Source organism: Pelodiscus sinensis, chromosome 3 (assembly GCF_052426305.1).
Source record: "Pelodiscus sinensis isolate ZL-2025 chromosome 3, ASM5242630v1, whole genome shotgun sequence".
Lineage (NCBI taxonomy): Eukaryota > Metazoa > Chordata > Testudines > Trionychidae > Pelodiscus > Pelodiscus sinensis.
This window is the reverse complement of record NC_143054.1, coordinates 134,447,371-134,462,500: the sequence shown is the minus strand read 5'-3', so window position 1 is coordinate 134,462,500 and position 15,130 is coordinate 134,447,371. Positions and strand designations below refer to the sequence as shown.

The following is a 15,130-nucleotide window of genomic DNA, read 5'->3' as shown; positions in this document are numbered from 1 at the left end:
ACCAGTTGCAATTTATATACTATTTTTGGATGTTTTTCTATATTTTGAAATATATTGATTTCTTTTACAACATAGAATGCATACTGTATGATGCTCACTTATTACTATTTTTTATTACAAATACTTGCATTGTAAAAATTACATACAAAAGAAACGCAAAGGAGGCTAACAGTGTGAGATTTCTAAAAATAAGTACAGCACTCAATTTGCTCTTTAAGAGTATGAAGTGCTGTCCAAAATCTGAGAAGGACAGGCTGTGGAGCAGGGAGGTGAGAATATAACTATGTAAAGGTTAACTAATGAGCCATTTTCAGTGTAGATTGGAGACATAAAAACATCACAGTACTTAGGGATGAAATTACTTGTATTGATTGTGCCTTTTGCAGTGTTATACTAAAATGTTGAAAGAGTAAAAGCTTTGTGCTCCCATCCAAATTGTTAGTATGGAAAAGCGTCTATATTCTTGGGCGGGGTGGACAATATTTTTTGATGGGGTGCCACTCCAAGAATTTGAAAAGCTGTTGAGGGGCACACTCTTCCATATTAATGGAGGAGGTGCGTGTTCTGGAATGGAGGTTGGATGCAGAAGGAAGCTTGTAGTAAAGTACTGGGGTTCAGGAAAGGGTGTGGTATTGCGGAGGGAGGGAGTTGTGACCTGGGTTAGAGGACTAGGGTGCAGAGGTTTGGGTTGTGACCTTGGGCAAGAGGCAGTTGTGACTTGGGGAAATGGGCTAGGGTGCAGGAAGGGTGTGGGCTGTGACTGAGGGCTGGAGGCGATTGTGCCTTGGGCAGGGAACTGGGGGGCAGGGGCTTGGGTTGTGACTAAGGATGTTAAAATTAGGTTATTTTAGTAATTGAATAGTCAATGGATTTTTTTTAATCGACTACTTGATTACTCAACAGGAGAAGGCAGCCTGGCTCAGTCCCAGCTCATACCAGGATCAAATCCTGCTGTGGCTCTGCAATTTAAAAGCAGTAGGAGCTGAACAGACAAGCTGCCCAGCACCTACTGCTTTTAAATTGCAGAGCCACAGCAGGGTTTGGTCCCAGCATGAGCCAGGACTGAGCCGGGCTGCTGCTGGAACAGCCCCCCTGCCCACCCATCCCTGCTGCAGCCTCTGATAGAAGCGACACAGGCTCCTGCTCTGATCTAGAGGCAGCAAGTGTGTGTATGGGGGGGGGGGGGGGGGAATTCAAGTAATCAACTCGACTACTCTCTTACATCCCTAGTTGTGACCTGGGGCAGGGGATTGGGATGCAAGATCTGGGAGGGTATATGGAGGCAGGATGGGGGCAGAGGGTTTGGGGTTATGTGGGGTGGGGGACAGTGGGGTGGGAAGACTTACCTGCTTGACTCCCAGTCATCAGCCTTCTCAAGCAGATTCTCTGCCTGCCCCTCACTGGCTGCAGGGGCCATGTGGTTTTTGCCTGTGAGTCTGGGGGTTGCTTTGCAAGCTGCCTATTGACAACTTGGACTGAAAATCAAACCTGGTTTCTGGCCAGTGGGATTATGCTAGTGGTGGGAGCTGTGTGTGAAGCGTCTACCACCTCCCCATGGTGCTCAGCTGTTCAAACCGAGCCCCGCAACCGCCGCATTTCTTAGCAGCATGAAGGGGGCAAGCATGGAGTCTGCCTGAGGCTCCCCACTGCATCAGCAGGTCAGATCCAACAGTTTAGCAGGCTGAATTTGATCTGTGGAGGGTATTTTGCCCAGGCCTGCTCTTGGGGGACAGGATATATGCTCAGTACAAGTCTGCATGTTACAAAGAGCTCTAGTCCCTGGTAAATGAGATTAAGACAATCCCTTTTCCTCCCATTAGCATAAATATAAAGAGACATTTAGACCATTGGCTCCAGATTGTCACTAATGGATTTTCACAGTACTTGCTTTTGTGGGAAGTCTAGCACTTCAAAATAAGATACTGAATTTAATAAAATGTTGTGCTTTTAAACTATACATTTGTGTATGGATCCGGTCTTTCACATTATATTTGTAAAATATTCAAAATGTTGTGTTAAGAACTTCTGGATTAGATTTTCATTTTTTCCTCTTGCTTTTTGTGCTTTAGGAAAGAGATCCTCATATCCCCTAAAAACTCTAAGGTTTTTCTCTGCCCCGCCCTCATTACTAACCTACAGGGCTGGTCATCACCCAGAGAAGCCTGTTATTTTTTTTGGATTGTCTAGAAGAGATTATTTCTGAATGTATACCATGCTTCCTTTATGCTAAAAGAATTAGTGAGTAGTTTTGTCAGTAGTACTTAGACTGAAAATCAAACCTGATTACTTATATGGCAAAGCAGTACTCCTAGTGCCTCTAGCTGGCTTTATCATAGAGAAACTTATAACTAGAATATATCGTATACTAATCATTCTGGATTTATAACTTACTAATTAAACCCAATCTTTAAAAAGCTTTTTGTTTTACTTAGGGCTACATAGAAAGGATTAAACCAATGGTGAGAGATGGTGTTTATTTCATACATGAGGCTCTGCATGGACCACCAAAGAAAATCTTAGTAGAGGGTGCAAATGCAGCATTACTGGACATTGACTTTGGTAGGTGTGACTTTTTCTGAGAAATATGGTAGCATGTATGTGCCATGAAGGGAAAATGTCTAGTGGCTGTGCTATGCATAGGTGCTTTTGTGGAAAATGTGTTTTCTGTTATGAGCAAACACTATACTTGCTGTTTTAAGTCAGATTTTGACTCCATGTTAAGATTCTCCCTCCAAAAAAGTCCTTGCTAAATTTTGCATGTGTTCCTTTATAAGCAGACAATATTTTGAAGTGACCCAATTGAACTACTTCTTGAGATTTGGATCTCAGGAAAAAAGAGACGTTAATTAAAATTAGGACATTCTTGTAACGCTTTTTGGAAGTCATAAAAGTATGCACAAATTAGGTCAGGATTTGACTCTTGATTTGATTTTTAAGGAATATGTGTTGAATGGTGTTATAGTTGACTAAACCAGTCAACTGCAATTTACTAGCTAATTTGCATATTGCAGTCTTGTTAAAAAGCTGATTAAATTACTAAGGCTTAAAGGTTCTAACGTCAGGTAAGTTTTTTTGTTTTCCATTTAAATAATTGTTCAGTGGTGGGACTGGAGATGTGGGGTTCAGTGTACAGGCTGCATCAGGGAGAGAGGACAACCCCAGCACTTTCTCACCGTAGTAGCTTGGGGCCAGGTGAGAAACACCTGTCCATGGCTGCTGCAGCTCCAGCACATACAGCAAAGGGAGGAGTGTCTGTCTCCTGGCTGGGGGACAGACACATAGGTAACTCTCCAAAATATATAGTAGATGGCTGTCCCGTTCTCCACCCCTTCTGGCCCAATGGAATTATATGTATCCCGGTTCTCATTTCTGGCCCTTTACTTCCCCCTGTGGTCATTCCTGCCAGAGCCCTTTCCATTTTATGAGAAATAATCTAGTTCCAGGCACATCCCATTGTCCTGTCACAACCAAACCCTAAGCTTGCTTTAAGTTATTATAAGAGGAAGCTGTATACCAAATTTGGTGGTCCTAGCTCTTAGCATTTGGGAGGAGTTCTTGAACAAATGGACTCATGGACAGACACACATTTCTAAAATATATAGTAAGGTTTTACAGTATGAAAAGATATATTTACTGTAAATTAGTAAAATACTTTGAAATATGCAATATTACAGGTTATCATGAGCTTATAAAACTAAAGATAGTGTCTTATATACATGGTTTATGAGCTACCTCCTTGAGATGTCTTTCTCCATACTATACTGTTACATTTGAGATTTGTAAATCCTGTATTTTTGTGGAAGTTAAAGGGTTTTTTCCCCCCCCTCAGTGTGTACATCTATGCTGAATCTCCTTAAGCAAAATGTAGAGTACCTACACTGCATACCCCCTTAGCACAGGTATAAATAGTAACAGACAGTGAGACATTCCGTAGGCAAGAAGATTGAAGGCGCTCCTAAACCTTTAGCATACATATCCTACACACAGCTCTGCATGCATTCAAACCACCCCCTAGCAGTGTAGCTTTTCTCTGCCTCTCCACCTCCGGGAAAGTGGCTGGAAAGGCTCCAGCAGGTCCCTGTGGCGTGGAAAGTTTTCAGAAATGGGCAAATGCTAGAGCACGGGTCGGCAACCTTTTCAAACCAAAGAGCCAAACTACATCAAAATTCAGAACAAAATGTCAGAACAAAATGTCAACAAAGAGTTGTATAAGAATGCCCATTTGGGAAGACTGAAAATATACAACTTAATATTATTGATAATTGACATGATTAATAATAGCATAAATGAAATATTGTACTCTTGACTTTATTTAATGGGACTTCTGCTGCTGCATCTTTTCACACATTTCTTTGAAGTTTACATCATAATTGGTCAAATTCAGATTCATGCACACATTCAAGCTGCTTGAGTAATTACATGTTTTTAAAATTTTGAATTAATGTTTTCATTTGAATTTAAAAAGTTGCATGCATTTTAGGAATGACAAAAGAGCCATATTTGGCTTGAGAGCCAAAGGTTTCAGACCCCTGTGCTAGAGCTTTTCCCCACCAACTGCCCTCCATCAGAGCCTTTCATCACCATTTGTGGATACCGCTTGTTTTACACTATAGTTTGTAGCTACATGTATGCTGATGCCTGCGGTGTGCAATACAGACATACCTTCAATCTCCTTTCAAAATACTCATAGTTTTGCTATGAGTGAATGCACTATGTAGTAGAGAATCAGATAAATTTACTTTCTGGTGACTCATGACAATTTTTGGCTTGAATGCCCCTTGTAAGTTGCATTACTATCTGGTTTCAATCTTGTGCCAGTTGATGTAAGTAATAAATCTCCTGTTGGTTTCAGTGGGATACATTGCACAGAAGAAAATTAGGAATTCATTAAATATGAAAAAAGCGCTTAACTGCAAATTGTATTTATTTATTTTGGTGTTCTTCATAGCTTTACAGAATCCACCAATGAGCTCTTTCCAAAAGGTATGAAATTATCCTATATATGGATAAATTTCAAAAATAATTTAAGGTCCAGTGCATTTTTCTTTTTCAAGTGCAATTGCATGTTTCAGTTTTCTTTTCTTCTGGATTTTCTTTTAAATTAGGGACGTACCCTTTTGTGACCTCTTCAAATTGTACAGTTGGAGGTGTCTGCACAGGATTGGGTATGCCACCTCATAATGTTGGGGAAGTATATGGAGTTGTAAAAGTATATACAACTAGAGTTGGAATCGGTGCTTTTCCTACGGAACAAGATAACGTAAGCATTACTTGTACGATCAACAAGTGGGGAAAATAACTGTCTTTGATAGATTTAACCAATAATACATTTGACTTTCTTTAATCTGGCAATCCTGGGAAATGGTATGACAGATTAAAGATTTTGCTGGGCCAGGAAGAGTTCTGGAGGGTCTGGGCATGAAGGGCTAGGGATGGGGTCATACATGGCTCCGCTCTCCCCACTGCTTCCAACCATCGCCCCCCCTATTGCTATGGAAGAGTTGGGGAAAAACCTTGGGAAGCAGCTCTGCACGCTGCCATTCTCCCCAGCTGAATGGGGAGCGGAAGCAGCAGAGTGAAGAGCTGCTTCCTCCTCCGTGCCTTGAGTGTTCCCGAATTAGGGACACACAAAGAACAGAGGTTTAAGTGTACTCCTTAAAGTTAAGGGCATATTGCAGCCCATACAAAACTATCACCAGCATCAGATTCTGCATGAGATTTAGTGGCATTGCTTGCCCTAAAGTACTGCTATTCTCAGAAAAGTAACTCTCAGTTAACAAATCTGTTGCCTGGATACAGTGATCCATGTGTGCTTATTTTATAAAATGAATGCTGTCAGAGGAAGATGAATTTTATTCTGTTACATGCACCAGCCGCAAAATGGCAAGTAAGGTCATGTTGCAAAAAGGCAAGCAACTTGACTAAAGATTCTGCACCAAAAACAGCCTGACTCTTTGATCCTCAGTAGTATTTGCAGCATTGGCAGCCTGATTGCCAAGTATTTACAACTTAATTAAGATTGACAACATTGTCACGTAATAGGTTAGGCATTATATACAGTAAAACCTGTGTTATCCAGCATGCTCAGAGATTAGGCCATTCATTAAGCCAATCATGGTAAACCAAGCCAGGCCTGTGTACCTGAAGATGTGACAGTATTGTGGCTTGGGTAAATGCTGGTTAACAAAGTTTTCTGGTTAACAGGGCCAGATAACAAAGGGGGGTAATGTATGCATACCGAACTTGCTAATGAAGCCCGGGATTTGAATTTCCCGGGCTTCATTATCATAAGCATAGAAGCCTAATCCGAACTATCTAGTCTGTGCCGCGTGTAGCCGCGCTGCACGGGGTTCGCACTAGCCGGCTTTTAAAAATGGCGGCGCCGGCTTTATGCTAATGAAGCCCGGGAAATTCAAATCCCGGGCTTCATTAGCAAGTTCGGTATGCATACATTACCCCCCTAGTTTGAACTAGGGGGGTAGTGTAGACATACCCAAAGGTTTTACTGTAGCTGAATGAAAGTGTAGTGTTGAGAAAATGGCTTGCTTAACTAGCATTCTTGCATTTTAAAAAAAAACTACTGGCCCACTAAGGGTATTTGGTGTGTGTGTTTGTGTTTTTTTTTTTTAAATCTTTGTGGATATTTTTGTGCATCATGGGGGACTTTAAGATTATTACAGCATTCTGTTAAATGTGCTAAAACACACATCTTCCATCAGGAAATTGGAGAATTGCTGCAGACACGAGGTAAGGAGTTTGGTGTGACCACTGGTAGGAAAAGAAGATGTGGCTGGCTGGATCTTGTGTTACTCAGATATGCCCATATGATTAATGGATTTACTGCGTGAGTATTCTATAAAGTGCTGACAAGTTGGCCTTCATATGTAACATAATGTAGATTATAGCAAATTACATAGTTCCTAGGAAGTAACTCTTATAAAATTGTCATTAGCATTGGTAGAAAATGGTACTATTCAAATGAGCGCTAAAAGGTTTAATCAGCCCCAAAAGTTACATACCTTGGGTGTTAGATGGTAGGTCATACTGTAATTAGTTCAAGATTCCACCTCTTTTGTGTAAAGTGAATTGTGAACCATATGTATTCCACCTCCATTTTCCACATATGTGGTTCTTAAAGAGAGAACTCGTATATGACACTTTCCATTTTTGAGTCCAATGTGTTGTTTTAAGGTATATTTTAAACGTACTAAAATACTTTAAATATTTGCACTAAAATATTGTGTAAAGGTATAAAATAAACTCTGTCTATATTCAAAAATGCATATTTTCTAAACTTGTTTCCAGCTTTTGTACGCCATGAGAAATTAATATTAAGCACATTAATATTAGTCTTACTTGTTAAGAGTGATATTTCCAGTGTCTTCTGGCATAAGCACTTATTATACACTAATTTGCAAGTTTTAAAAAAATATACTTGACTATATATCTTGCCAGTCTCAGATGGGATGAGTAATATTCTGAACACATCTTTCACTTTTCTTCCTATCCCCACTATTAGAAGTTGCTTCCCTATGACATTGAATTTAACACATGACCAGCAGCAGAAATGGCTTTGTAGTTTTTCTGTACATGAATATTTGTAAAGAGGTTAATTCCCCTTTCTTTTGGAATTTGTGTTATCTGTTTATATTTCGGTGATTCACATACTTGAGTTTTTTCCCTGCCTTTCTCTCTAATAAAAGTACATAGTGACTCACTATTCATGCAATTCCAAGAACTATTTCCCTTTGTTTCTCATTACTTAGCACTTCTCTCCCTCTCTTCCCTCTTTCAAACAAACAAAAGTTCCTGAAGGTTCTTCATCATTCCGGAACTGGAGAGCCTTAATATATGACAGCTAGTGGTATTAGATGTTAACGAGTAGATTTAAATGAATACAAACATTTCAATTTAAAACTCTGCAAATTACTATTGGAAATGTGTGATTGGTTGTATGTTTTTTTTTTTTTTAAAGAGCAGTGGAATAAAGCTCAGATGAAACTATCTAGCTTAAGAAAGAAACGATTATAGTTGTAAATCTTTATTTAAATTTTCATGCTCCTTTTCTTTGCCCTTGTCTGCTTTCGGACAAGTAACCAAATCTGGGAAACCTTTTAAATGTTATCTGCTCATCCAGTTACATCTTTGAAGAGTGCTTTTAATGTTTAATTTCCACTCTGTTCATGTAACAGCTTGCTGAACAAATACATTAAAAGCCATTGATTAGATATACCTCATGACTGTTTTATTTCATTTGAACTAAATTTATGCAAAATTGGTTAATGCCCACACCACATACTTAGCTCAGTTTTTTTGTGGTGTTTTTAATTAGCATACTACATTAACTCCCAATTTGTCAGTCACATATGTAAAATAACAAAATATGGAAGTGATCATGAGATCTATTGTTTTACACATCTTGGCTCTTTTGAATGAGATGAAAAGAAATGCTGAAAGCAATTTATGTAATTGTTCTGTTGCTTTCTATTAGAGGTGTTAATGAGACTGCTAGAAATCAAAAAGTCTAAACAGAGCAACCTACATAATTAGAATTGTTTCATTAAAGCAGTTTCATTCTATTTGGGGGGGGCGAGCTGTCCCTTAAATTATGATCTTTTCATATTTGTGTGAAATTGGGCATAATTCAGGATTTGGTCCAGACTATTGATGTCAATAGATTTTGTGTCAATCCAACAGCTGTCTTGTTGTCTTTCTTTATTGTCTTGGACTTTGTTTTAAAAATATGAAAAATAGAAATTTTAAATTCCGACTTCAGTTACTAAACATATAAAATTATTCCTAATTTGATTCATAGCTATTTTGGAGCTAAACTTTTCATGCAATAAGTGGAAAGAAATGTAGTTAAGTTTTAGACCAATAATTCAGAGCATATAAAATGCCATTAATAAAGGGCTTGTTTTTTTTTTCTTTTAATAGAGTGGCTGTTACCAAATTGGATATCTTGGATGTATTTCCAGAAATCAAAGTTGGCGTTGCTTACATACTAGATGGTGAAATCATACCTTATATTCCTGGTGAGTCTGTTTTATAATTACTATGTTGAGAGCAGTGTTCCCTTTAAGCTGCATAGCAGCACAGCTTCACAAGTGATTAATCAGCCCTGCCCAGTCAGAGGCTCAGGGTTATGTGCACTGAGCTGACTGGGTGGGGCTGATTAATCACCTGTGAAGCTGTGCAGTAGTGCAGCTTAGAGGGAACACTGGTTGAGAGATCAAAGTGTTCAGTGCTTTAAAAGGCATGTAAATAAAAAACTTCTATGCCTCATGAGTTTGCGACTGCACAAATGCCAAAGCGATACATGTAATCTCAATGAGTGCCAAATGACATTTATACTGCATCCTGGAGCTCTTATCTGTCAAAAAACTTATAGGATTTTTTTTTTTAACTCTTGATACTGTTATTTTGTAACCTTTAATTCAGCCTGACTTATTACATCAATCTAACCGTACAAGTCTCAGAGGGAGGGAGAAATTCGAACTAAAACATTTAAATTCAAAATAGTATTTTTGCCATGCATAGTAATATTGCAAGGAGCAGTATGTCCAGATGGATGCATCTATCCCAGGAATGAGAGCGCTACATTTTTTCACTTTCTGATGGGTCTGTAGTTCTAATACTAAAGAGTCACAAGTTATTACCTGAAGATATTTAAATCCCCACTTCATTAGCAATTTCGGTTGGCTACATTTGCATCCCTATCTCGAGATAGGGAGCAAGTGTAGACGTACCCACAGAGAATCCCATAGTAGCCAGATTGCTTGAAGCATACTTCTGGTTAGCCAAGCCAGCTGTTAAATCTTTTTCCCAAATGGGCCACTTGTATTGAGTGCCCTGACAAACGGTTCCATGGTACCTATGACCTCAGTATCCACATTCGATTTGTCCATCACTACTTGATTTCTAATAGCCATTGTGTCCATCAGACAAATGTTGGAGCTGTCAGTGCACTCTATGCAGGAATCGTACTGCATGTTTCATGAGGACAAGATGGCATACAGAACTCAAATCATTATTCCCTCAAGGTGCAGTGGTCTTTCTATGTTTCCAAAGAGGTGCTTCTACCGTCACTTTGTACAAGGCCATAGCATCTCATTAAGGAGATGTGGCACACCTTACCTGCCCAAAGGGCTCTGAAAATTTACCTCAAATGTATGGCATCCACAAGGAGATCAGGTGTCCTGTTGGTATCCTTTGTCAAAATTCCATGGACTCATTGCTTCCAAGTTCTTTGTTGCTTGGTGGGTTAGGCGATGCATTATGGAAACATACAAGGCATCAGATTGAGGGTCTAGAAGGAAGCAGAGCACAATCTGAGACCCTTGATTAGCTAGTGGGTAGAAATAGGTAACAAATCCACAATGGAAATTTGTATGGTGGGCCACCAGATCAAATGCTGCCACCTTTATCATGCACTGCACATCCTATCCTCTGCAGAAGCATTCTTTAAGCAGGAAAGAGCTGCAAGAACTTGCCCAGATATGATTCTGTTTTTTTAGCAAATATTTATGGATGGGTAAAGATACAATTTTTCGCTGTTCTGATATGTTCTGTAACCCTCCCTACATCTGTTACTTCCCAGAAGTCAGGAATTATGGGAGATGCGGAGATGAGGAACACACAATTTCTTACTGATCATTTCTTTTCTAGCTAGCAGTCTCTCGCATTTCTATTCGCCATGAATGGCTTATAAGTCAAGAGTCAGGTATTAAGCAGAATTTTTACCATAAGGCCATCTTTATTGGTCAAATGTACATAGTTACTTTGTTTTCTCAAGAATGTTTAACAATGGTATGAAAGCTTTACAGTTTGGGAATAGCTTATCTGGAGGGAAGCAGGATCTAAGAGGGCATGGCTAGAATATGCAGGTCCAAAACTCTGATCTGCCCCCATGAGCTGCAGTGAGAGGAAAGCAGCCCAGAAATCAAGAAATGTGGGAGACATTGCTCGTAGAAGGGAAATTATCGGTAAGAAATTTACTTTTTTAGAGAACAAAGCAATAATTATGGTGGTAAACTAGTAAAATGTACCTATTTAGAAATTGAGCTATTGAAGGCATTTAGTTAGTGGGGTTTTTGAAATGCTGTTCCTATAGCACATTCTTATTGATGTAGTTGACACACGCTATCTTCAGTTAGCTTTGCTGGATATTTGGATAGGTCAAAGGCAGTTGGCCTGCCTGGGTAAGATCTGGCTGGATCGACACTGAAGGGCTTTCGAAAGTGCTCCACGTTGACCTTATTGAACTCTTCTGAAAACCTGGGAATACATGATCAGTTCTTTAAAATGTACTTTTTCTCCAGAAAGCATGATATTCTTTTAAGTTGGCCTATTTTGACATCCAGAACTTCCCTATCACTTAACATTCTTTTATTCTGAAATGTTGAGTCCCAAACATGCATTAAATTCACTACACCTTTATTCACCTGGGAAGCTGGGTTCAGACATGGAAAATAGGAGTATTGCAGTAGGTTCTAAATGTTAACGGACTTTGACTCTTTGAACTTCATAGGGGAAGTGAGTCTCTGAGATGAGGGCTCTTCATTGAGAATGTCTGGCCTACAGTCTTCTCCCTTTAAACCAGAGGGCTACTAGTTCGGGTGCCTCATCTGATCTCAGTTGCAATGTGTCTCACTATAACTCAGGGGAGTTCCTCTGGCAGTCCCTCACATCAATGAAGATTAATCCCAATATTTTGCAACAATATACAAATCTGTTTAATACCTGTACCATTGTGAAATACTGGTATATACAGAATGGTGGTCATATTAAATCTGCATTTTGTTAGAACAGGTTAGCTTCCAACATAACAGAACTTTCTGCCATTAATAACCTCTTGAGAATTCTTGAACAAGACACCCATGCTTTAAAATAATAGGCAAATATCTGACTCCATATGAGAGAGCGCCATTGAAATCTACACCTGACTAAGAGAATTCATTATTTCACAAGCTTAGACAATCTCCTTTTATGAGGTCACCATTGATAGAACAAGATGCTTGTTAAAATGACTTTTAGTTGTGTGACTGGTTCTGTAAAAATATACAGATCTTCTGGATAATTTAATATTCACTGTTTAAATACTTCCTCTGTTTCTGCAGCAAACCAGGAAGTCTTAAATAAAGTAGAGGTTCGGTATGAGACACTTCCAGGCTGGAACACAGACATATCAAATGCAAGAACATTTGAAGAACTGCCTATAAATGCACAGAACTATGTTCGCTTCATAGAAATGGAGCTTGGTGTTCCTGGTAAGTAAAGCAAACTTTCATGCTTTAGGAAACCTATCTATCTGAAATAGAAATAACTTAAATTTAATTCCTTTGACCTTTTGAGTCAGAATATGATTTAAAGCACCCAGTTTGCTAGAATGCTGAGTTTTAAAGTGTCTTTCGTACTCTGACATTTTAATGCTTTTGAGCTTCATTTTAGCAGCAATATCTAAGAGATCAGCCTCCTAAAATGTTTGCAGCATATTTTAGTCTAACTTTACAATGTGAGTTATCATAATTTGCCAACCGATTTTAAATACTGGCATACACACTGTCCTGTTTGCATGTTTGCTTTGTTTTTTAAAAAAAAAAACAGCTCTTGTGCAAAAAGTCCTATTTGTAGGAGTTTGGGGAAAAAAAGCGGAATGGCATATTTGATTAGTCAAGTAAGGACTCGTTTCTGCCATCCTTTTGTTCGGTTACTACTGTTTTAGTGTGTGAGTAGTCTGACTTCATTGGAGATTTACTAAGAAGCAAAACACTAAATCAACCTAGGAGTGGCCGAATATTGTCCTAAACTACAGGTCGACCCTTTCTAGTCCAGAACCCTTGGGACCTGACTAATTCCGAATGAGAGAATTTTCTGGACCATGAGAAGTTAATATTGTCTAGCAGCATTACTGTGCTGTTAGAGGACATTTAGGGGTAAATTAGAGCTAAATAACAGCTCAGAACACAGAGCCAGGACTGCTGGCTGTAAACAAACCATGGGACCGCAGGAAACTTGGCTACACTCATGAAAAGTGTACATCCCGCTAAGTAAAATCATTCTGGATGTTTCTGGATGAGTGTGTTCTGGATTAGAGGTTCAACCTGTAATTAGTTTTACGATTAAAAGATAGAACTGGAAGTTGGGAGATGTGAGTTATAATAGAACTAAGAATACAGAATGTTATCTTTCAGCAAATTGCTTGCATTCTGTATGCTTAGTTTCCTCATCTGTAAAACATAGTTTTGAAAGGATTTTGAAAATTTAAGGCCATGCTCCCTTTGACTCAGTAGCACAAGTTCAGGCACTTCATAGTGTTTAAAGATCTGTGACTCTAGTGGTGCTACAAAAATGCAAAGTGTCATTATCTAATAACAGTCAGTACTATTAGTGCAGCTTATTCTGCTATATTGGTCATAGAACTTTTTTCCTTTATCAGAATGTCATGCTTTGATTTAATTCATATATGGTAAAACAGTGCACATTATTTTGTTGTTGTTTCTTTTTTTGCAGTTCAGTGGATTGGAGTAGGGAAATCCAGAGAGTCAATGATCCAGATGTTTTAAAGATTTCAGATGCGTGGAAGAAAGCACACTTCTAAAAAAACAAAAACAAAAAACCCCCCCCAACAACTGCTTAGTCTTACGTGTATTAGTAGTAGTCTACAAATTGCAAAAAAAAAAAAAAAAAAAAAGTTGGAAGGATAGATCTATGGAAGTGTTAGACTTGGCGTATCAAACGGATTGCTACTCCTGAAAGACTTTGACCTGTACCTTTATCAGCTCTCTATCCAACTGGCAATATCTCCAGGACACTTACCATTACTGTTACATATGGTGCCACCAGACTTTTCTTTATCATCTACTATTTACTTCATAACATAATCCTTCATGTTTGAAAATGGAAGGTATCATTATTTTCATGACTGTCTTGATTGTCGTATCCATGCTTCGGGCGGTGTTTTTTCCCAGAAATCTTCAACAGTAAATATAATGCAGTTTTGCACAAATGGTTTTACATTCTCATTATTTGTACTCCTAAACTACTTGTATTCTTTATGACTGCTGTTGTAGTGAGTGATTAAAGAGGGATTCTGAGGATTTTTATAATACTATAACCACTGTCCAAACTGTGTCTTTATTAAATATTTATGATTTAATGGGAACATGCAAGGACCTCTTACAACACAAGTTTATTGAAAATGTGCAAAAAAAATCTAAGTTTGATATTGTATAAAGCTCATTTACAATTATTGAACTATTCTGATTTTTTATTAAGCATTTTAGAACATTTTTCTGCACTTCTACTTTGAGTGCATATTACAGTAAATCTCTTGCTACTTAGAAGGAAGCATATTTATTGATAAGTTTAAAGTTCTCGGTGGCACTTTACATTTCCTCTTAGTAGTAGTAAGAATTATTTTTGACTTCACAAAACCAGGCAAAGGTACTATAAATTTTTAAAAAATAACTATAAATCAAAATGTACAGTAGAGATTTAATGTATTCTGATTCAGACAGGGAAAGAATAATCAGAATTCACCTTCTGACACCTATTGAAGGCAATGGATTTAATGGCATTGGACTGCATCCTGGAAGGATGTCCAGGGATAATCTTGAAGATGTGAACAAGTGAAGGAGACTGTTTGTTTATTTTGACAGTGTGGTATGTAACATTTATTTGATCTAATACCAGTCTTAAAGCTTCTAATTTAAAAAAGTGGCCTTTTAAAGCATGCTTTTATTCTGTTTTATAGGTAGGTACACACACATACACATTTTACTGTGAAGTTTGTGTACTCCTCTGTCAGGTGGGAAAAATTTATTTTCAAATGACAAACTGGTCAAATTTAGATACTGACCTTGCTGTAATTAATTAATATAATCAGTCTGCCAAGGTGAATATAGGAAATTTACAGCTGTGAAATAGAACAAAAAAAAGCCTTCATAGTCTACCTGTTTAAATTTTGTGAAAGAATGTATTCCTTCTACTTGTAAATACTTAAACATTCAGCCCGATATGGTAAATATATTCAAAGTTGGTCACAAATGTTAAATGACAAGATTAAATGTGACTTATCTGGAAAAGGAGAATAATTTGTCTCCGAGGAAAGTTAGTGGGAACAAAACAA

General features: G+C 38.3%; 1 protein-coding gene across 1 annotated transcript in view; it reads left to right on the top strand.

The window, feature by feature from the left end:
- The window catches only part of ADSS2 (adenylosuccinate synthase 2), a 57,196-nt gene extending 43,080 nt beyond the window's left edge, over positions 1 to 14,116 (top strand). Inside the window, exons 8-13 of the mRNA XM_075924882.2 lie at positions 2,433 to 2,559; positions 5,106 to 5,260; positions 6,720 to 6,844; positions 8,938 to 9,035; positions 12,120 to 12,269; positions 13,513 to 14,116. Coding sequence (XP_075780997.1) covers positions 2,433 to 2,559; positions 5,106 to 5,260; positions 6,720 to 6,844; positions 8,938 to 9,035; positions 12,120 to 12,269; positions 13,513 to 13,565 — 708 coding nt within the window. The 3' untranslated portion in view covers positions 13,566 to 14,116. The remainder of the gene's footprint in view (positions 1 to 2,432; positions 2,560 to 5,105; positions 5,261 to 6,719; positions 6,845 to 8,937; positions 9,036 to 12,119; positions 12,270 to 13,512) is intronic.
- The last annotated feature ends 1,014 nt before the right edge of the window (positions 14,117 to 15,130 follow it).